Source organism: Barbus barbus (genome assembly GCF_936440315.1).
Source record: "Barbus barbus genome assembly, chromosome: 5".
Lineage (NCBI taxonomy): Eukaryota > Metazoa > Chordata > Actinopteri > Cypriniformes > Cyprinidae > Barbus > Barbus barbus.
In genome coordinates, this window is record NC_136733.1 from 19,859,997 (window position 1) to 19,882,655 (window position 22,659).

Sequence of the window (22,659 nt, forward strand, 5' to 3'; positions counted from 1 at the left end):
GGAAGATTTACCCATGCAATATGATTGATGCCTGCTGGTCAAAATTGTGTAAAGCTGTCTGAAAGTAATGTAAACCATACACTAAACCTATTTGCTGAAGCAACCATGCCATTTTTGCCATGTGGTGTGCTACTGAGCATGTTTGTATAATACACATACACATTTATTGGAGTTTATAAAAGTCAAACAATAAGACACAAAGCTGCTACAGACAATGAAAACACTGAAATAGTGCAGGCTATCTGTTCAACACAAAACATGTTTATTTATCTGAAAATGAGTTACATCTAGAAAATAAAAAGTAAACTACACCATCATATAACACTGCCATGATGGAAAATATCAACAACAAAAAGTATTTGGCATTTTAATTTGACATACTTTTATCTGCCTCCCTGCCTGGACACTAAAAGTGACTGTGGCTCGCATACTAGAAACTTAACATATTACTAATAAGAAGTGAGAACAGCTGCATATTAAAACAAAATCCTTTTGCCTTCCTCCTGTTTTGTGTGTTCTTTCTTTTTTTCTTTTTTTCTATATATATTTCTACAGAATATAACATGTCTTGTGTAAAAAGTTTTTTCACTTCTTTTTTAAAAAAAACTTTTTGTGTGGCATTTTTCTTCAGCAAATAAACATCATGTGAACCATTTAAGGGAAATTTATAATTGAGTTAAACTGAGTTGAATTGCCTCTGCATTCCTATCTGGTCTATTTTGTGTGGTTTCCTCTTGCGGAACGTCCACAGTGCAAACATCAATATGCTCATGATCTTTCTTTTCTAGTGCAGCCAATATTTTCTCTTTCCTCTGCTGTGATTCTATATCTTTCTCTTGTTTTTTCCTTTGTTTATTGATCCTCTCCTCTTTCTTCATCTTCCAGAAGTATATCAGGTTTTTCTCAGGGTAGGTGACATTAGCAAGAGGCAGTTTATAAATGCTTTTTATCTCCGTAGTGATCAAAAGAAAAGTGAGGGCAGAGAGACAGAAGGGCCAGGTGCATGCTGGGAGTCCAAACTGTTAAAACACAATGTAAAAACCATTTAAAATCACAAACATTTTTGTATATTTCATGTTTTGAGTTTATGATACCTACAGTAGACATCACATTTGCGATTGCCGAGCCGAGATATGCACAGAAGAATGCTATGGGAAAACAAGATTCAGTGATTTGACCAGAACTGTGTAAATGATATAGGAAATTGTTATTACATAATCAGGAAGGAGAGATAATAGCTGGTATGAACTTACCACAGGCCACAGCCAGAAGATGTGTCTGCCATGTGAGAGCGTAGAACATCCCACCAATGGCAATGCAGGCCAAAACACAGTTATAACCCCACAGGCCAAAGTAGATGTTCTGGAACGGCGCAGCAAGAGCAAGACCTGAAAGTCACAGTAAAGGCGATTTAATCATCAGTTGTTAAGGCCTAAGGCTGATGATATTTATTATTAAATATTCAAATACACTTGTGATCTCTTACCTGACACCATGCCAACTGCTGATCCAATAGTTGCATGTGCAAATGTTATGGGTGAGGACATGAACAAGGCGATCATGAATATCCCTCCTGTCCAAGCATTGTCACACCCATAAACCTGCCCAATACCCACAGGGATTGAGCGGAAGAGCTGTGAAGAAAACAAAAACAAAACAAAAATGGTCAGAGGTTTGGAATAATTATGATTTTTGTTTCTGAACGTTTTGCATTCATTTGATGAAAAATACAGTAAAAAAAGAGTCCTATTTGGGAATGATTGCTGGCTCATGTGACACTGAAAACTGGAGTAATTGCTACTGAAAATTCAGCTTTTCCATCACAGGAATCGAATTTGGGTCGCCGTGAGCGCAGTTACGCTGTATGCCGATGCATTATGAGGCTATTGGCGCCGACAGGAATAGATTTTTTATATAATTTTAAAAATATATTAAAATAGAAAACAGTTCTTTTAAATTGTGATAATATTTCCCAGTATTACTGTTTTGGTAACACTTCATTTTAAGAACCTATTCTTACTCTTAACTAGTTGCTTATTAGCATGCATATTACTAGCATGTTGGCTGTTTATTAGTATTTATAAACCACATATTAATGCCTTAGCCTGCATGACCATATCCAATACCTAAACTTAACAACTACCTACTAACTATTAATAAGCAGCAATTTAGGAATTTATTGAGGGAAAACTCTTCATTAAATCTCTTAACTCTTAATTAAATTAAATAAATGCAGCCTTGGCAAGAGATGTCTTTTTTTTAAAAACTGATATATGTTATAATTTCTTTTAATATAACAAACTTTTATAAGATCTAACTTGCCTTATATGACTTTAAAATAGGTGACATTCAATTTGAGCTGAACATTTTACATTTCTTGCTATGCTGAATTTCATAGTGTCAGTTCCAGTATTTCGTAATAAACCTGCTCTCTTCTGTGTCATGTGACATCCATCTAGAAGATTCCTAAACAGAACTGTTGCACAATCGCCTTCTCTTGTTCTGGGAGAGTGGCTGCTTATCAAGATGCAAGTTTGGGACAGCTTTCCTTTCTGAAATCTATGATTTTGGCCTTCATTTTCACTTGTTAGCTCTTACCTTAGGATAATCCAGATCAGACCATGTCAAGTTATGCATGGATGTGCGTGGCTGGAAGAGAACCTGAGGGAAGTGGTGATTGTAGTGGCCTGTAGCCACCATATGGAGACACACTAGTATGTTAAACGGCAGCGTGAAAACGGGCAGGTCCCACCGACTGTTGATGGAAGCCAAGGCACTGGACACTATGGGACTACAGAAAACAACACTGTTGGAATTATATAATTCAGCACTGGGCCTAAATTAGTGGCTCATAACTGATAGGAAAAAATTAATTCAGATAATAAAATGCAACTATAAAATCAAGTAGAGTTTGCAAAATGAATAGCAATAGATTATTAGAAATAGGAGGAAATGCTTGACGTAAGATGTGAAAAGGTGTGTCTGTTCAGATTCATGCCTGCTAGGCAGATGGCTAATTTGCATGACACAAAATTATGCAAAGTACTAGGTAAGTATCCATATTGCAAAAAAAAAATAAATTACATTTGTGTTTACTTTCGTATGATAAACCATTTTGGTTCTGTGTTGGATCATCACTATCCAAAGTAAAAGTCAAATGCAAAAAGCAAAACCAGTTGAAAACCACTGGTCTAGACTAGAAAACGTTCAGCACTGAACTGTGAAATGTACCTTTTGTAAAATGCCAACCAGCATGACTAATTAATATTTATGTAAATACAATCAGATATTCAAGTCATTTTGTCCATACATAATGAGGCAAAAAAAAATTCAGAACATTCCTTTCCATGTGAACTTAAGTAACTCAATCTGACAGTCTTTAGCCCCTTTCACACAGTTATACCAGTAACTTGCCGTAAAATTACCGGAACGACTTTACCAGTAAATTCAAAAATGCCCTGTTCACACAGGCAACGACATTCCGTCTTTTTTCCGGAAAAGCACCATTCACACATCCATTCAAAATACTGGTAAATTCTGTGACATCATTAACCTCCAATGGCTGCGCTTGTATTTGTAAACATGGAGGGGTATATGCTGGTCAGTCTTTTTGGTTGATGGTTTCATTTTTGTTTCAAACTTTTGCATTTATGCAGCTGCTTTTGTCCCAGAGACATCGTAATAGATGACTACAAACCAGTGCTCAATTTGAAAATTTCGAGGTCCCGGAACAAAGCGGGGTGATGGATCCGGCATGTGATTAGAGGAGGGAGAGGTAACAGAGCATTCAGCCGATCATGTTAGTGGCCAGTTTAAGTGATTAACAGCGTGGATCAGTTGCTTTTATTACATTTTGAAAACAGCAATTTCCAGGCCTGGGAGAAAAGAAATACTAAAAAATAATGGAATTTTATTTCACAAATCTCTGTAATAGAGTTATAATTAATCATGTCCAGAATTTCGTGGGGGATTATGTGTTTATTACATAGTTTTACTCATCCCTGCAGCTTTCAAGTTTATAATGAGGGAAATTCCTGCAAACATTTATTCAAGATAGCAAGTATGTTATATGAGTAAATAAATTCGCACAAACTAGCAGATTAAATCAGTCATTTGAAAACACTCTCGGTTACTCATGTAACCTCGGTTCCCCGAAATGAGGGAACGAGACACTGCTTTGGGAAATACATTTTCCTCGAATATTACTGAAGCCTTATTGAATCACGCCAGTGAAACTGGCCAATGGCGTTCAAGCGCGCGAAATATGAGTGGGCTCGTCACTATATAAAGCAGCGCTTGTACGTCATCCATTCAGAATCTTTGACTGAAGCAACTAGGCATTGTAAGATCCTGAGCTCGGTGACACGGCAATAAGAGCAATGTCTCGTTCCCTCATTTCGGGGAACCGAGGTTACGTGAGTAACCGAGAGCGTTCCCCTTCAATTCGGTCACTCTACATTGCTTTGGGAACGTATAAAATCCCGCCGTGTCACAGCGATGGAGCCAAGCTCGAACTAAGTATGTCAAGTTTCACATTCGGAGCCGTAATGAGAACGGCAATGATATTGGCGCTCTTAGTAAACACAGCTCAGGTCTACAGGACCTAGTCGAAACCATGTAAAGTCAGGGGCGCGGCAGCTAGACGATGCCACGTCACATCAGGGGCGGAGTTAACTCCGGTGAAACAAAGAATGTGAAATGGCGGCGGCTTCGGCGCTTTCACAAATAGATTAGTTGAAATTGTTTAATTTCAATGAAATCATGTTATAATGCACAGCCGTACCGGTATGATGGTGACCAAGTCCTAAAAGACGTGGTGAACTATATCATAATACTGTGATAAACTGATAGGGACAGCATTGAATTGGTGGTGCATCTATACAGGGTGTATACGACCTAGTCGAAACCATTGACACACATCTCAGATCATGGCTGAGTAAGCGCGTGCGCTGCTCGCACTGACAGCACATGCGAGGCAAGCGACGACACATCTAGGTTATAAAACCTCGCGAAAGTGCTGGGTGACGACCAGCCTGCCGCCGTACAAATGTCCTGAATAGATATGCCATTTGCCCAGGCCCAGGATGATGCGAGGCCACGGGTTGAGTGGGCACGAACCCCTATCGGACATTCCACACCTTTAGAGCTGTAAGCCAAAGCAATTGCGTCGACGATCCAGTGTGACAGCCTTTGCTTGGACACAGGCAGTCCTTTTGTACGTCCACCGAAACATACGAATAGCTGCTCCGAGAGTCTGAACTGTCTAGAGCGCTCAATATAAGTACGCACCGCTCGTACAGGGTATTAAGCGGCTCTGTCCCGGTTGGTGTTTCGGGGCGGAAAGCAGATAGTGATATGACCTGCGCTTTAAATGGAGTCGAAAGCACTTTAAGCACATAACCTTTTCTAGGCTTCAAGGTGAGTCTGCAATCACCTGGCCCGAATTCAATACACGAGTCGTCAATTGAAAGCGCTTGTAGGTCTCCAACTCGCTTAACAGAGGCCAGCGCGAGCAGGAGCGCTGTCTTGAGAGAGAGCGCTCGCAAGCTCGCTGATTGTATGGGCTCGAACGGGGGTCCCGTGAGAGCATCAAGCACTAGCGCCAAGTCCCAAGTGGGCAGAGTAGAAGGGCGAGGAGGGTTCAGCCTTCTTGCTCCTTTTAAAAACTATATGATCAGGTCATTTCTGCCGATCGGGCAATTTTCGACGTGCGCGTGAAAGGCTGTTATAGTGGCCACATACACTTTCAATGTGGATGGCATACGACCGCTATCAAATCGCTCTTGAAGGAAGACAAGGATTATTGATATTGGGCAGCTGATTGGGTCTTCGCCCCGCGATACGCACCAACTTGAAAAAACTCTCCATTTATGTGCGTAGAGACGCCTTGTGGAGGGAGCCCTAGCCTCAGATATAGTGTTCAGCACGCGCTGAGGAAGCGCATCTGTTACTGGCAAGCTCCGTCGAGCGGCCAGACATGAAGGCTCCATGACTCCGGATTTGGGTGCCAAATCGTCCCTTGTGCTTGAGAGAGAAGGTCCCTCTTCAGTGGGATAGTCCACGGGGGGGCTACCAGCATCTCCACCAGTTCTGGGAACCACGGCTGATTGGGCCATTTCGGTACCACTAGCAGAACAGATTCCTTTTCCTCTCTGATTTTGCAAAGCACGCGAGGCAGAGGTTTCACTGGAGGAAAGGCATACTTGCGTACTTTCGGCCAGCTGTGAGCTAGTGCATCCACTCCCAGGGGAGAGTGTGTCAGTGAATAAAACAGCGGGCAGTGAGTGTTCTCCGCTGATGCGAAGAGATCCACCTCTCCGTGGATTATCCCGCCCCTCGACAGTAAATCCGCGCCGTAGTTCAGGCGTCTTTTTTTCCATGCGTTCTGTGTCACCCGGCTCTTTAGCCAGAGCTGAAGCAGACGCATATGTAGGAGCCCAAGATTGCACACTGTCGAGGCGGCAGCCATCTGGCCGAGCGTCCTCTGAAAGCATTTCAGCCGGGGAGAACGCCCTAGTTTGAAGACTGCGAGAGAACTGATCAGTTTTCGTGAGCGCTCCTCCGACAGACTCGCTCGCATTTTGATTGAGTTCAGCTCTACTCCTAAAAAGGAGATGTTCTGGCTCGGTACCAGCATGCTCTTTTGCATATTTACAGTCAGTCCTAAGCTCTGAACGTGAGCGAGGAGTCTGAGTTTGTCGCTGAGCAGCGCGCTCTCTGACTGGGCTAACACTAGCCAGTCGTCGAGATAGTTCAGGATGCGCATTCCGCTCTGCTTCAGAGGAGAGAGAGCAGCATTCATGCATTTCGTAAACGTACGAGGGGCCAGACATAAGCCAAAGGGCAGGACCGTGAATTGGTACGCTATCCCTTCAAATGCAAATCTCAGGAAGCGCCTGTGGCGGGGGGCTACCTGAATGTGAAAATAAGCATCCTTTAAATCCACGGAGATACACCAATCTCCCGTTCTGATATGTGAGAGGATTTGTCTCAGCGTAATCATTTTGAACGAGCGCTTTGAAAGCGCGCGATTCAGCGGTCTCAGGTCCAAGATTGGGCGGAGCCCGCCGTCTTTCTTTGGCACCAGAAAATAACGACTGTAGAAGCCGCTCTCGCGGTCCGTGAGGGGGACTGCCTCTACAGCGCGCTTTGCGAGAAGGTTGTGAATTTCCTCTCGCAGAACTGAGACATTCTGCTCCCGTACAGTGGACATTAACACACCGTTGAAACGGGGCGGTCTGCGGAAGAACTGAAGCGTGTAGTTGTTCTTTATTGATTTCATAACCCACTCTGATACCCCTGGCAGTGCCTGCCACGCTTCTGTGAACTGTGACAGCGGGCGAGGCGGACTGCACACCGTGAGGGATAACTCGCCGTTGGGGGGCGGGGAGTTTAATACCACACGAGTGTGAGAGTGAGTGATGGGGGAGAGGGGAGTGAGAGGAGGAAAATTGCCCTGATATTGAGGTGATTTTTGTATTTTTTTTTTACTTTATTGCACTGCACTGTGGAACAGTCAAAACACAAACATGACAATCGTTCTCGCCGCCCGCCACAGGCAAGGGGGCGTGGTGAACACACACAGCGGAGCGAGCAGACTTTCTCAGTGGCTCGTCTTCGACGCTGAGTGTAGCTTTCCTCCTCCGAGAGACAACATCAGGAACGCGGCTTTAATTCCATAGCCGGTGGCCTGCTGTCTCTGTCAGGGCAGGGTCTCTGGCCCTTCGAGCCCTGGCGGTTCTTCGGCCAAGGCTGTCTTGGCCTCACCGCCGGCTCATGCTCGCGCCGAACCGCAGTAGGAGGGACGAACGGTCTTCCCACGCGCTGCGCTGAGGATGAGCGGGAACGTGCAGGAGGGATCGCGCCAGCGCGCTTTGGTAAGAAGTGGCTAATGGCCTTCGATTGCTTCTGCGCTTCAACGAAGCGCTCCGTGAACGTCTCTACCGCCGCTCCAAAGAGACCTGAGGGATTCACGGAAGCGTCCAGAAGAGCCGTCTTCTCTGAATCTTTCAACTCGGTCAGAGTCAGCCACAGGTGACGATCCAGCACCACAAGTTCCTCTTCAGGAACTCGAGCTGCGTCGACGACGCTTTGGGGAACGCCAACAGCATAACCGGCTCTGAATACCAATCAAATCTGTCCAGAAATGGGAAGGGACGTCACGGGTGAGGTGACGTAATGACCAGCTGGTATAAAAGCACGTGCGGGGAAACCGGCATCAGCTTTCTGTCATTCAGCTAAGCGCTCTGTGTCTTGTGAGTCATATTTACCGTTGTCTGTCTGTGAATGATGTCCAAACGTGGTTGCAAAACCAAGTATGGGAGAGAGAGTGAGGCGCAATACGGGCTGTGTGTTCCTCCGTGCAAACGCTATTTGTGTGCGGAGGACACACACAGCCTGTGTGTGCTTTGCTTGGGAGCGAGGCACGTGGCGGCAGCCCTCGAGGGGGCTGACTGTCCGCACTGCGAGGGTTTTCCTCTACGTGTGCTTCGCTCCCGAAAGGCTCTTTTCTCGGGAGAAGGGTCTTTCATTGGCGCTCCCCGCGGCGCTGGCCCCGCTTCCGCTGAGGCGGAGCGTAGGCGGCGTTCGTGGGGCTCGTAACGGGATCTGGCAGAGGGATCGGAGACGAGCGAGTCTTTTTCTCCGTCCTCACCTGCCGGATCCCGCGACCGCTCGCCGAGTTCGGAAGCACGCCTGGCGGTTTCTTCCCCTCGGGCAGAGGCCGCGGCGCTTCTCTTGTCTTCCTCTGAGGAGGTTGACATGGGAGGCGCCGAACGTGTCGCACCCCCTCTTTCACCCCAGTATGAGGAGCTTGTGGAGGTGATCACTCGTGCTGTAGCCAAGCTCTGTATTGACAGGCCGGCCGAGCGTTCGGTTGAACCGCAGAGAGGCAAACTAGAGGAGCGTTTCCTGCGGTTCCAGATCTCACCTCCACACCAGAGCCTGCCGTTTTTTCCCGACCTCCACACTGAGGTGTCGCGGTCGTGGGGAAAACCCTTCTCGGCCCGCCTCTTCGCCCCCTCACCTGGTTATTACGGCAGTGTGATGGGGACGAGGGAGCGTGGCTACGGGGCCATGCCGCGTGTGGAGCAGACGCTTGCGAGCTATCTGTCTCCTGACGCGGCATCGTCCCTGAAGGCTCCGACCTTGCCCACCAAGCCGCTGCGTACATCATCGGCGCTGGTGGGCAAGGGGTACGTGGCAGCAGGTCTGGCTGGTTCTTGCCTGCACACCATGGCGGTGTTGCAGGCATACCAGGCGGACCTGCTCAAAGATCTGGACGAGGGCGAGGGACTTTCTGCGGAGGACGTTCGCGAACTCCGCAGAACCGCTGATTTGTCTCTCCGCGCCACCAAGGAGACCGCCCGTGCCATTGGGCGGTCTATGGCAGCCTTGGTGACGGCGGAGAGGCACTTGTGGTTGACCCTGTCCGACATTAAAAAACATGACAGGGTCTTCCTCTTGGACGCCCCGCTGTCGCCTGCTGGCCTATTTGGTGATGCTGTTGACTCGGTTGTCAGCAGACACCGGGAGGCCAGGAGGCAGGCGGCGGCGTTCCAGCGGTTTCTGCCTCGCCGCGCTCCGGTTCTCAGGGCCGCTGGGCGAGAGCAGCCCCTGCTGCGTGCTGGCTCCTCACGTAGGGAGGCGCAGAAGGAGAGCGTGGCCACCCGTGCGCCTCCTCATAAGCGGGGTAGAAGGAAGGGTGCGCGGCCGGGGACCTCTCAGCCTAAGCAGGATCTGAGGACCATGCTTCAGGCGAGGAGGTCTTCGGGCCAAGAGGCCCTGATGGTGGTGTTCCAGGGCCTATGAGGGTAGCCCCCGCTGGGGTAGAGCAACGGTCGCTGCAATACACAGCGATCGCCGCCCTCCAGCGCTCTCAGGAGATCGTTCTGCCAATCCTGCCACCTACGGTGCTTCAGGGCGCAGCAGTCTCCAGCGAGCGCGTGTCTCAGTTTCTTCCGCCCGGGACCGTAGCGGAGCTGAGGTGCTCGCCACCCCTTCGGGGGTCTCTGGAGCCGCTAGTTCGGTTGTTCCCTGCCGGTTCGCCGCTTCTGATTACACCAGAGGCCAGTCTCGAGAGACTGGTTCCCTTAGTAGAGTATTTCGCAGCGTGGAAACTTCTGCCAAATGTATCTCGATGGGTCCTGCGCACTGTAGAAAGAGGCTACGGAATCCAGTTTGGTTCTCGTCCGCCTCAATTTCACGGGGTGATTTCCACGTCAGTGGGCCCCGAGCAGGCTCTGGTAATGGAACAGGAGGTACATACTCTCTTAAGGAAGGAGGCCATCGAGGTGGTTCCTCCTCTCTCGAGAGAGAGTCCGGGTTCTACAGCTGGTACTTCATAGTTCCAAAGAAGGATGGAGGGTTGCGTCCTATTTTAGATCTGAGGCATCTGAACCACTCAGTCAGCAGACTGAAGTTCAAGATGCTCACGCTCAGGCAGGTCGCGTCTCAAATCAAGTCCGAGGACTGGTTTGTCGCGATCGATCTGAAGGACGCATTCTTCCCTCTCACAGGAGGTTCCTGAGGTTTGCTTTCGGGGGCGAAGCTTACCAGTATCGGGTACTTCCTTTCGGCCTAGCACTCTCACCCCGCACTTTCACGAAGTGTGTGGACGCCGCGTTAGCTCCGTTGAGACTTCGGGGCGTCCGCATATTCAATTACATCGACGATTGATTGATTCTCGCTCGGTCAGAGCGGAGGGCGGTTCAGCATCGAGGTGCTGTTCTCGCCCACATGAAAGTGTTGGGGTTAAGACTAAACGCCAAGAAAAGTGTTCTTTCTCCAGTACAGAGAACCACTTATCTGAGGGTGGTGTGGGATTCGACCACGATGCAGGCATGTATGTCCCCTGCTCGGATCGAGTCGATCCTCACAGAAGTCGAGAGAGTGAGAGAAGGCCAGTCACTCACTGTAAAGCAGTTTCAGAGACTGCTGGGTCTGATGGCGGCTGCGTCCAACGTTTTACCTATTGGCCTGCTGTACATGAGACCCTACAGTGGTGGCTCAAGACCAAGGGGTTCTCCCCGAGGGGAAACCCGCTTCGCATGATCAAGGTCACGCGGCGGTGCCTACGTGCCTTAGACATGTGGAGACAACCTTGGTTCTTGTCCCAGGGCCTGGTGTTGGGAGCTCCTTGTCGCCGCGTAACGCTAGCGACGGACGCATCCCTCACCGGTTGGGGAGCGGTCATGAGTGGCCACCCTGCCCACGGTCGGTGGAGAGGTCGTCATCTCACCTGGCACATCAACAGGCTCGAGATGTTGGCCGTGTTTCAGGCTTTGAAACACTTTCTCCTAGACCTGAGAGGTCACCATGTGTTAGTTCGCACCGACAACACATCAGTGGTCTCCTACATCAACCACCAAGGAGGTCTGCGGTTCGCGCCCCCTGTACAGGTTGGCAAACCAGATCCTTGTGTGGGCCCAGGGCAAACTCCTCTCATGAGAGCTGTTTACATCCCTGGGCATCTCAATGTGGGAGCAAACACCCTGTTGAGGCAGGGGCTGTTATCCGGGGAATGGATGCTTCACACCGAGGTGGTGGAGCAGATCTGGGAGTATTTGGCCAGGCTCAGGTGGACCTCTTTGCTACTGACAGCGCAATGTCCCCTCTAGTACTCTCTACGTCGTCCAGTGGCCACGTGGCCGAGGCTGCGTCTGTACGCCTTTCCCCCGATCGCTCTGCTCCCTGGAGTTCTGGAGAGAGTGCGCCGGGACGGACACCGGCTGCTATTAGTAGCCCCGTTCTGGCCGGGCCGAGTATGGTTCTCGGACCTGATTTTCCTCCTCGACGGCTCCCCTTGGGAGATTTCAGTCAGGGGTGCGGAAGTCTGGAGCCGTTGGTATCTCGTTCCCCAAAGCGTCGTCGACGCAGCTCGAGTTCCTGAAGAGGAACGTCTTAGGTTACTTGTGTAACCCTAGTTCCTCGAGGGAACGAGACGCTGCGTCACGGAGCCACACTTCCGGCATCCCTGCCAGCGCTTGCTTCATTCTAGAAGCTGATGCCGGTTTCCCCGCACGTGCTTTTATACCAGCTGGTCATTACGTCACCTCGCCCGTGACGTCCCTTCCCATTTCTGGACAGATTTGATTGGTATTCAGAGCCGGTTACGCTGTTGGCGTTCCCCAAAGCGTCGTCGACGCAGCGTCTCGTTCCCTCGAGGAACTAGGGTTACACAAGTAACCTAAGACGATTCCCCATATTGCGGCCGATCGCTCGAGCTGTCACCTTCGTCGCTCTGAGGGCCAGATCTGTGGCGCGTCGGAGCTCTTTGAAGACTTCAGGGTCCGGGCCACCTTCATCCAGGGACTGAAGAAGCTTGACCTGATACACCTGAAGTATTGCCATCACATGCAGTGTTGAAGCTGCCTGGCCCGCCGCCGAGAAAGCCTTGCCAGCGAAGTTTGCGGTGGCGCGGCAAGGTTTAGAGGGGAGAGACGCGTTGTTTCTCACCCTCCAGTTCGCCGCGGCTGCAGGACAGAGGTGGGCAGCGACGGCTTCTGCCACGGGGGGAAGTTTAACATACCCCGCTCGGTCAGCGCCGTCCACTGACGACAGAAGGGAGGATCCCGGATTGTGCACCCGACTGGTGAGCGTTGCGTTCCACGACTTCGCTATCTCGTCGTGCACCTCCGGGAAAAAGGGGCCGCGTCTCCGCGGGGTGTCCTTTCGGCCGCGGTCCGACTGGAGAACCACTCGTCCAGACGGCTTATGGCCGGCTCGGTAGGAGGCGCCCACTCCAGACCGAGCTCATCAACCGCCTTGGTCAGGACGCGTAGGAGCTCAACATCACTGTGATGGAGGTCCCCAGCGTCACTGCTGGGCGCAGTGTAATCCAGTGGGCTGTTGGACCACTCCTCTCTCGCAGACGCTGCCACCGAGATGGCATCAACCTCATCCTCCTCCATGGCTCCGAAAGACACCACATATTGTGCGCTGGGGGAGGGGCGGAGATCAGCGGCCATGAAGCGCACTGGAAGGGGACCTGCAGCAGGGGGATGAGAAGCGTGTGGGCACTGAGCCGGCGCGGTCTCGTCACCCGACCCGGACAGATCCGCATCAGAAACTCGCGGCACTTTACTCTTTGGCTCAGAGGAAGAGCGCGGCAGAGCTAGTTGGGTGAGTTCATCGCCTTGGACGATGGCCACACGGAGCCTGAGAGTCCGGAGACTCATATCTCCGCAGTGGGGGCAGTCCGACCCCCCAAGCGCCGCCTCTGCGTGGGCGGACCCAGGCAGAAGACGCACGATTCGTGGCCATCAGAGGGTTCGATTGGCTCTACACAGGAGAGGCAATCGCGAGAGGTCATCTTTGTTCGTCTGAAGCTCACTTACCGGAACACAGCAGGGGAAGAAGGCGTGTCCGCTGCAGCGTGTAGATCACGGTGAGTAGTAGATTCTTTGATAGGCTTCTTGCTGAAGGAAAAAATTCTGAATGGATGACGTACAAGCGCTGCTTTATATAGTGACGAGCCCCCTCATATTTTGCGCGCTTGAACGCCATTGGCCAGTTTCACTGGCGTGATTCAATAAGGCTTCAGTAATATTCGAGGAAAATGTATTTCCCAAAGCAATGTAGAGTGACCGAATTGAAGGGGAACAGCGTGAGTGATTCAGCTGGACCGTGTCTTCTCTCTTTCACTCTCTCAAAGCTGCTGCACACTGATCCAAGACTTTCGCTCGCATTTCGGGACAGTTGACAAAATTGTAACTTCCTTAGTCACAAAATTTTATAATTTGCACCTCTTTTTAAGTCAATTGGTACTCGCGCGCTCCAGAGGCTGTTTCAAGGCTGAGCGCTCACAGTCACATCCATATTGAGTTATTTTACGTAGTTTGTTGTTGAACTTAAGTGGCCAAATGCACACAAAATTACGCAAAAATGGCCGTCCTGGCGAGTATCCAGGTTTTTTCTTAAGTAAATGTGAACAGTTGAAAAAAACTGACATGGGCGAATACATGGGAAAGTGTGGAGTGAATGCGTCATCTGTGTCAGTGTGTTATGATTGGCCCGGAGCAGAGTCTTACGTCAGCGTGTTCTGAACGTGTACGTGCTCATACCGGTAATTTTCCTTCTGCGTTCACATACAGCAGAATTCCGGCAATTTACTGGTAATGTTACAACTTCTCATACCGGTAAATTGCCAGAACGAATTTACCGGTATTTTTGAAAAGATCCTATTCACACGTGATCTATTTACGGCAATTTACCGGTAATTTTCCGGAAAAGTCTGTATGTGTGAAAGGACTTTTTGACTGATGGAACATTCCATGCCACTATGTCGCTGTTTTGAAGAATTTAAATTCCATCGTTTTTTAATTCTCCCTTAAAACTAGATAACACTATTTATATAATCTGAGCATATTTTAAAGGTGCCATAGCATGAAAAACTGTCTTTATCCTGGCATATTTAAATAATAACAGTTCTGTACATGGAAATGACATACAGTGAGCCTCAAACACCATAGTTTCCTCCTTCATATGTAAATCTCGTGATTAAAAAAGACCACTGAAAAACAGGCGAATCAGAACATAACACCGACTGTGACGCAACAGTCGGGATCACTACGCCCCCAACATTTGCATAAACCCGCCCTTGTTCTAAGCCGGCCGAACCATCAGAAGCTCTGCAGGTATTGTAAATAAACAAGCGCGGACAACAGCGAAAATAACAAAATACATTTTATGTTCCAGGCCGTGCAGGGGGTGTGAAGTGCAGGGATGGGTTGGTGTCTGTATTCAGAAAGGCACAGAAAGCAAATAATGCGAGCCACTAAAGGGACATGGTTAGCTCCTTGCTAGCGGTAGCCTGTTACAGTACATAAGATTTCACTCTCAGTAAGGAGAGATGAGGATGATGGCGAATGACTTACAGATCCTGAGCACCACTGACAAGCATCTGATCTTGTGAAATGTGTGGTAAGTACTGTTGCTCCATAATGTAAACATAGTTTGTGTGATCGCGTCTCTTGAAAGTGAAACTATAACGTGATCGATGGATCGTTCAAAAGCAGTTTCAATGCCTCGCATATTAATAACGGCTCCCTGATGCCCGCGTTTTATATACAGTATAATTACCCGACGACATAACTGCGAGAGAAAGTATTTAAATATATATTTTCCTCCCTGTGCTTCCTTCTTGCTGATGAGCCGTACTGTGAAACAGCCATTCAGAGCAGAGCTCATTATTATTCATGACCCTGCCAAATAAGCCAATAACAGACCGTTTCATTCTAGGGAGAAATCCTAGGGTTGTAAATGGACATGTAAAATCGTTTCTGGAGATTTTTTGCCCTTACCTAAGCCACATACCTTCTGTGTAGATATCAGAGAACAATTTAAAATACTGTATCAATGCATTCTATGGCACCTTTAAAACACGAGTTTATCATAGTCAAAATCATAGTCTTGCCGGGCTACAGAGAAAAACTGCGCATCAAACACAAAACGACTTGAGGATCACACACCACCAGTGTCACGGTCGGTGGTTGTAGAGAAGGGAGCGCTCGACAAAGAATAACAAAAGAGATTTTATTTGCATCAACCCACTATAAACCATTATGAACTTAAGATCCGACAACTAAACAAGGAGAACTGAGGACTTTTAAAGTGAGAGGAACAAACAAGGAAACAAGGTAATTAATCGAACACAGGTGATGCATATAACTAATTAACAGAACTAGGTCAGAAACTAAAACAGGTAGAACCAAATAAGGAAGAAACAGAACAAAACCAAAACTGACATATTACAGTATCTCCCCCCCCCCCGGAAGGTGCGTCCCGCACCGTAACAGTAACATCGGGAAGGGGGGGCGGGCGTCCTGGAGGCTGGAGCAGGACCAGGATAGGACAGGGAAGCCTCCAGGACGGATCAGGAGCCTTGGGAGACCATGGCAGGACTGGAGACTCGGGAGTCCATGGTGGATCCGGAGCCTTGGGAGGCCATGGCAGGACTAGAGACTCGGGAGTCCATGGTGGATCCGGAGCCTTGGGAGGCCATGGCAGGACTGGAGATTCGGGAGGCCATGGCGGATCTGGAGGCTCGGGAGTCCATGGTGGATCAGGGGCCTTGGGAGGCCCTGGCAGGACTGGAGATTCGGGAGGCCATGGCGGATCTGGAGACTCGGCATGCCCTGGCGGATCAGGAGACATGGGAGGCCATGGCGGATCGGGGTCCTCGGGCGGCCTTGGCGGATCGGGGTCCTTGGGCGGCCTTGGCGGATCGGGGTCCTTGGGCGGCCTTGGCGGATCGGGGTCCTTGGACTGCCATGGCGGATCGGGGTCCTTGGACTGCCATGGCGGATCAGGGAGCTCCGTGGCCTTGGCCCTTGGCCTGGCCACACAGGCTGAGACTATATGCCCCCCCCCCCCCCCCCCCCCCAAAATTTATTTTGGAAAGTTCCCCTCTGGGGCCCACATTGGAGGAGCGGGTTCTTGGGGGCGCTCTGGAGGAGCGGGCGCTGGAGGGCGCTCTGGAGGAGCGGGCGCTTGGGGGCGCTCTGGAAGAGCGGGCACTTGGGGGCGCTCGGGTGGAGCGGACTCTTGGGGGCGCTCTGGAGGCGCGGAGCTGGATAGAACCAGCGGAGACGCAGGAGGGTGCTCTTGCAGCGCGGACATTAGAGGGCGCTCTTGCAGCGCGGACATTAGAGGGCGCTCTTGCAGCGCGGACACTTGAGGGCGCTCTTGCAGCGCGGAGCTGGACGGAACCAGCGGAGACGAAGACGAGCTGGGCGGGACCAGCGGAGCTTCAGGTAGGCTGGACGGGACCAGCGGGAACTCAGGTGGGCTGGGCTGGACTGGACCAGCGGGAACTCAGGTGGGCTGGACGGGACCAGCGGGTACTCAGGTGGGCTAGACGGGACCAGCGGGTACTCAGGTGGGCTGGACGGGACCAGCGGGTACTCAGGTGGGCTGGACGGGACTAGCGGGTACTCAGGTGGGCTGGACGGGACCAGCGGGAACTCAGGTGGGCTGGACTGGACCAGCGGGAACTCAGGTGGGCTGGACGGGACCAGCGGGAACTCAGGTGGGCTGGACGGGACCAGCGGGAACTCAGGTGGGCTGGACGGGACCAGCGGGTACTCAGGTGGGCTGGACGGGACCAGCGGGAACTCAGGTGGGCTGGACGGGACCCTCTTGCGAGGTGTAGGGATAGGAGGACACAGACGAGGAGCAGGCACTGGATGGCACTGGCGAGGAGCAGTCACTGGCGTGAGCATGGGAGCCGAGAATTCCGGGGGAAGAGCCTCATCCAGTAGCCCCCTGTCCTGAATCGGAGGACTCCTCAGAGGCGTAGGCGGTGGAACCCTTTCCATCGCAGCCGGCGCAACGTTCATCGCCCTTTTCGGCGCCATCCTCCTCGCCGCGGGTGGAACATTCATCGCCGTGTACGGCGGGATCCTCTTCGCCCCAGGCGGGATCCTCTTCGCCCCAGGCGGAATCATCTTCGCCGCAGGCGGAACTGGGCTGAGAGCCTTTCCAGTGCTACTGATGGTAAGGGGACGATTGGAACTGGACAGGCGGCTCGGACCGTTGGCACGGTATGCGGAGGTCCTTGGCGGGAGGTGAGCTGGCGCGACGGGACGTGCTTCAGCGGAGACTGGGTAGCGAGACCGAAAACCCTTCACTTCCTCAACTTCGAAGATTGATCCATTCAAAAATAAAATAAGATTAATTAATTCGACCAGGGAAAAATCGGAATCAGGAAACTCTTCGTCTTATTATCTTCGTCTTATCAGTATTATTGTTAGTTTTTTCCCATTTTTCTCCCACCAAAAAAGCACCACCACCAGTCCTAAATTCAGTTAAAATGTCTATGCATTCATTCATGGTTACTAAATTTTAATTCTAATTACTAAAGTTCTAGCATAAAATATTTGATTATCATAATGTCATAATATAATGCTTGACTGACTGATGTTAAGAGTGTACTTTCAGATATTTAAAAAGCTGTACCATTTTACAAACATATACAGAGTAGGCTGTATATATATATATATATATATATATATATATAATCTCCTAGTATATCAGTCTGGCGAGTAAAGTAAAAAAATCAATTGCCAAGGTGTCCGTGGAGGGTTTTTTAGGTATTTCCTTTTTTTTGATACAAATCCAAATTGTAGCAATGAATGAACAGAAGAACCAAGAGGTGAACTCACCATGCCATTGACATGAAAATGTTGGGAAGAAGCAGCCACCAATACCAATCTCCTGCATTGGAGAAAACCGCCATCAGGAGACCAACCAAGATGCCGTTATATCCATACAGGCCGTTGGTGACTGCACCTCTGAGGGAAATACAGTGTAATAGCCTACTGAAACCTCGCTCTAACATTTAGAGCAGTAAAATGTAAACTAGGTAACCACCTAAATACCTGTTCTGACCAAGGATGAGGGCAGAAATTGTTGCAAACAAAGTGCCAACAAAACCATTGAGTGCCCACCATCGATTCTGCAGGATCAGTCCAGCAAAGATGATCAGTCCGCTGAGAGGGTTGTTCACAAACATCACCTGAGCAGCTCCCCGCAGCACCCAGTCCAGAATCTGGAGAAGGATAAATTGCCCTGAACAGGATAAACATGTAAGAGAACATGGTCGGTACAAAGAAAATCTTCATAGAGGTTTGAATACAAAGCCGCATTTACATGTAATATTGTTACTGCTACTAATCTGCATATGCGTGTGTGTGTTTTGTAGTTAACAAAGGTCATAAAAAAAATTACACCATATGTCAACAGACTTATATTAATTTTAGTAAGAGCGTATTGTTTTTCATTAGGGTGTGGATCACTCGTTATCCAACTTCAGGAAACAAAGTATCAGTATATTGACTAAAAACAAGCGATGAGTAAATCCACTAAATGAGCACATCTAACACATTCCCACTGGTTTACAAGAACCAGAACAGTTTTAGAATTAAGCAAGTGTTGAAACATCTCATCTTTGTAGTAAAAGAAACAGAAATGTTTAGCTTGGTTACAGAACACTTGAATATGATTACCTTCTAAACATATGTGCAAAAATTCTCCTAACTATTCACTGCTGAATTAATGTTCTTGTTTTTCCTTCTTTCTAAATTGGGCTCTCCCATAAGGTCTAATCTAGCTCACACTTGTACCTTTCATCCATTCACCGAATGCAGGCATGTCTCCAGCGATGTAAGAGACCCATTGCATGAGCTTTGCTTTAAACTTCTGAGGTGAATTTGGCCTCTTGGGTCCCTGCGGCTGCTGTTTCTTCTGCTCTGTAGTTTCACAGACTGAATTCGCCATGAGTAGTTGCAGCTCCTGTAAATGTTTGCAGGTGGTATAATAATGGTACTGATCAAAAACAGGCTTGGGACTGATGTTGTCTGCAGGGGGTGTTTACGTTCCTCTGGCGCAAACAGGACAGGGTTTTCCTTTTCAAGAGACAAAAACAGGAAACATCTCACCTTTGTGTTTTGAGCGCTGGGATACTGTGAAGTAGACGTTCTGCAGAGATACGTGACATTCAGTGGGCCACTCTTCAAATGAAGAATGATATTATTTATTAATTCTGTATTTATTACACTTTATTAATTACACTTAATTAACATTAAGCATGTTTAGATACCATTATACTACATTTGATTGTGAGAGAGAAAGAAGGAGCAGATGTACCTTAGTCAGTTGTTGGCATATAGGAGGCCAGTTACAGAAGCAAAGAGGTCCATAAAGCCGCAGCTCTGATGGTTTTATAGTGCTGGGCTGCATGCATTGCTCCACCTCTATTCATGCAATGCTGATGCAAATAACTGATAAAGCTTCCTCTTATTCCCTCTGCATTCCTTTGACATACAGTTTGGTCCTTTCCGAGTTGTGGGTTCTGTAACTAATTTAGCTTTCCTTTCACTCTGATTGGCTGTTAAAAACCATAAAGCTTCAAAGTTATGAGAAATGCATCGGGTTTGATCTATATAAAGTGCTATTCCTGAATAACTAAAACAAAGTTTAAAAAGCTGATCACACAGAAATGGATTAACTCAGAACTTGAGGCAAATCACAGCTTGCCAATCAACCGAGTCGGGAAAAAAAACAAAAGGACCTTTGTTGTTCAGACCACTGGCAGGTCTTTTCACAAGTGCATTTGTGAGACATAATTGTGTCAAACAGGAGAATGCAACTCAGCTCTCTTCAGATTTGAGGTACTGCTGTTCAAAAGTTTGAAGTCTGTGAGATTTTTTTGTTTGTTTTTAAAGAAGTCTCTTATGCTCACCAAGTCAGCATTTATTTGATCAAAATACAGTAAGAAACCTTTATTAAGATATATTATTTCAATTCACAATGACCCTTTTCTATTTTTAATATATTTTAAAATGTCATTTTAACTTTATTATTTAATTTTATGTCATTTTAAAGGGGTCCTATTATGCTTTTTCACTTTTTGAATTTTAGTCAAGTGTGTAGTAGGCTATGTTTGGGCATAAAAAGATCTACAAAGTTACAAATCTCAAAGTCCACTCCAAAGGGAGATATTTTAAAAAAAATCCCTTTTCAAGAACTACAAGAAACGGCTCGTTTGGACTACAGCGTTGTTTTCCGGTGTTTGTGATGTCACAAAGCAGTCCATTAGAATATCATTAAAATAAATGATGTTTTATTAACAAAGTTCCGGAGGAGCGCGTCAGATACTTAGCCTAATTTGGCTCCCAAACTCTGGAATAGCCTTCCTGATAACGTTCGGGGTTCAGACACACTCTCGCTGTTTAAATTTAGATTAAAGACACATCTCTTTAGCCAAGCATTCCCATAATGCATTTTATAATCTTGTACTGCAGTTATATCTGATCAAATGTGCATTATTATTATTCTTTAGCTTAGGTTGAACAAATCATTTTTGCTTAGATGGAACAGCAGCTACGCTAATTATGTCTCTATTTGTTTCTCTGTTTCTGCCACGGGATTAACATCCCGTGGTAACTAAGAATTACAGAAGCTTCAATCTGGATCCAACCCTTAAATGATCTGAGATGACCGAACACCTGAGAAAAGATAATGCCAACCCCTCAGAGGACTTCGGAGAATGCCAATGCTCAGACAACATACAGAATTACCAAATTTGTCACAAGTTAAACATATTAAGGTTCTGCAATATATAAATATATTGTGGAAACTTAGATTCCTGTAGAGCTGCTTTGCAACGATTTGTATCGTAAAAAGCGCTATACAAATTCAAATTCTATTCAAAACTTGAATTGAATTGAATTAATTAACACAGGAGGTTCGCACTCAAGTTAATCAATGCACGGCTATAAATACAGCTGACATACCTCTATTAATTTGACGGATAATCAGCAACTGGTTCGCCCGTCTAAAACGTTGCTACCATGTCCCAAATTCCACCGCCGCGAGGTCCAACACGGTTCCGGCCGCAGCCCAGCCATCCGCCATGGCTCAAGCGGGCGCTTGGCCCGCTTTTCAGTCACGCTAAAGAACCCGGAACCCCCTTTCATCTCGAATACTTTCTTTTTCCGAGTTCTCTATTGCTTTCAGCCGTTTCACGGAAATCATCCGTTCAGTCTTCCCTCACAGGTGACGCGAACTCAACGAATACCTGGCAATTATAGCCGAGCTCGCGTTGTCCTATGGAGGGGGAAATTTTTTTCACGTATCACAAACTTTTTTCCGCAAAATGCGCTGTTCGAGTCGCGCAGTGGAACCAGTGCCCTTACTGGGGCGCAATCGATCCGGATCTTCACAGCAGGGTGTTCCTAGGCTGCAGGAACATTTCGTGTGCAGTCTGCAGGTCGGTCGCTCACTCCACCATGACTTGCCCACGAATAAATCCTGCCATAACCCCATGCCCAGAGCCCACCAGCGGGAAATCCTCCAGTTACGTCCTAAGATCCGCAACTGCTGTAAACCCAGACCCAGAGCGAACAACGGATAACAGGCAGCCATGCATGCTTTTAATTCCGGAAGATTTAACAGACAGCGCTGCCATTACCTACACATCTGTAGCTTCTGCGGCGGAGCTCACGCTCGCATTGTTTGTCCTGTATACAAAGCTGTGAATAAAAAATCTACGGCCCACGTCGAGCACGACGTCATAGACAACCTTATCAAAAAAGAAGTAAAATCAGGCTTTATGATCGGGCCTTTCGACAAACCCCCCTTTGAAGTGTTTCGCGTCAGCCCCATCGGAGTGGCTACAAGAACATTTTCGGGTAAAAAACGCCTAATTATCGATCTTAATTCCATGGTTCCAAGCATCAATAGTTTGATCCCCCTCGACGAATTTTCCCTCAAGTACCATGACATAGATCAGGCAGCCGAATTGATTAAAATCGCGGGACGAGGAGCCTGGCTAGCAAAATTAGACATCACTTCTGCCTTCAAAGTGATGCCTATCCATCCGGATTACGAATGGTCTTCTAAAATTATCTTAGTGCACTGCGACAACGAAGCAGTCGTCCAGTGTATTTATAAAGCCCGTTCTCATTTTCCCGCCCTCGCGCCTCTCCTAAGGCGTCTAATATGGATCTCAGCATGTGACCAATTCATAATAATTGCCAAACATGTTTCAGGCTCAGATAACAAAATCGCTGACTCTCTGTCTCGTTTTCTGTTTCAGAAATTCAGGACGCTGGCTCCAGAGGCGAATCAATTCCCAACTCCAGTACCTCGCTATTC

At 48.2% G+C, this 22,659-nt stretch overlaps 1 protein-coding gene across 2 annotated transcripts; it reads right to left on the reverse strand.

The window, feature by feature from the left end:
- Positions 1-144: 144 nt before the first annotated feature.
- On the reverse strand, positions 145-19,702 carry LOC306869337 (urea transporter 2-like). 2 transcript variants are annotated; one of them, XM_079416045.1, is made up of 10 exons: positions 19,648-19,702; positions 19,440-19,511; positions 19,125-19,293; positions 18,381-18,570; positions 18,165-18,293; positions 2,599-2,791; positions 1,487-1,634; positions 1,254-1,388; positions 1,099-1,148; positions 145-1,019 (listed from the first exon to the last, which is right to left on the reverse strand). In XM_079416045.1, the coding sequence occupies exons 3-10, from the start codon at positions 19,276-19,278 to the stop codon at positions 666-668; spliced, it is 1,353 nt and encodes a 450-aa protein (XP_079272171.1). In that variant the 5' UTR covers positions 19,279-19,293; positions 19,440-19,511; positions 19,648-19,702; the 3' UTR covers positions 145-665. The 2 variants fall into 2 exon arrangements, with proteins under 2 accessions (XP_079272171.1, XP_079272172.1); XM_079416046.1 differs by having other exon boundaries at positions 19,440-19,479; positions 19,648-19,697.
- Between the last annotated feature and the right edge of the window lie 2,957 nt (positions 19,703-22,659).

Coding starts and splice junctions, on each gene's coding strand:
- LOC306869337 (XM_079416045.1), bottom strand. CDS start 19,278: ATGGCGAATTCAGTCTGTGAAACTACAGAGCAGAAGAAACAGCAGCCG. Junction 1,635..2,598: donor CTGATCTGGATTATCCTAAG/GTAAGAGCTAAC, acceptor TTTTCTTCACAG/CTCTTCCGCTCAATCCCTGT. Junction 1,149..1,253: donor TCTTCTGGCTGTGGCCTGTG/GTAAGTTCATAC, acceptor GTTTTCCCATAG/CATTCTTCTGTGCATATCTC.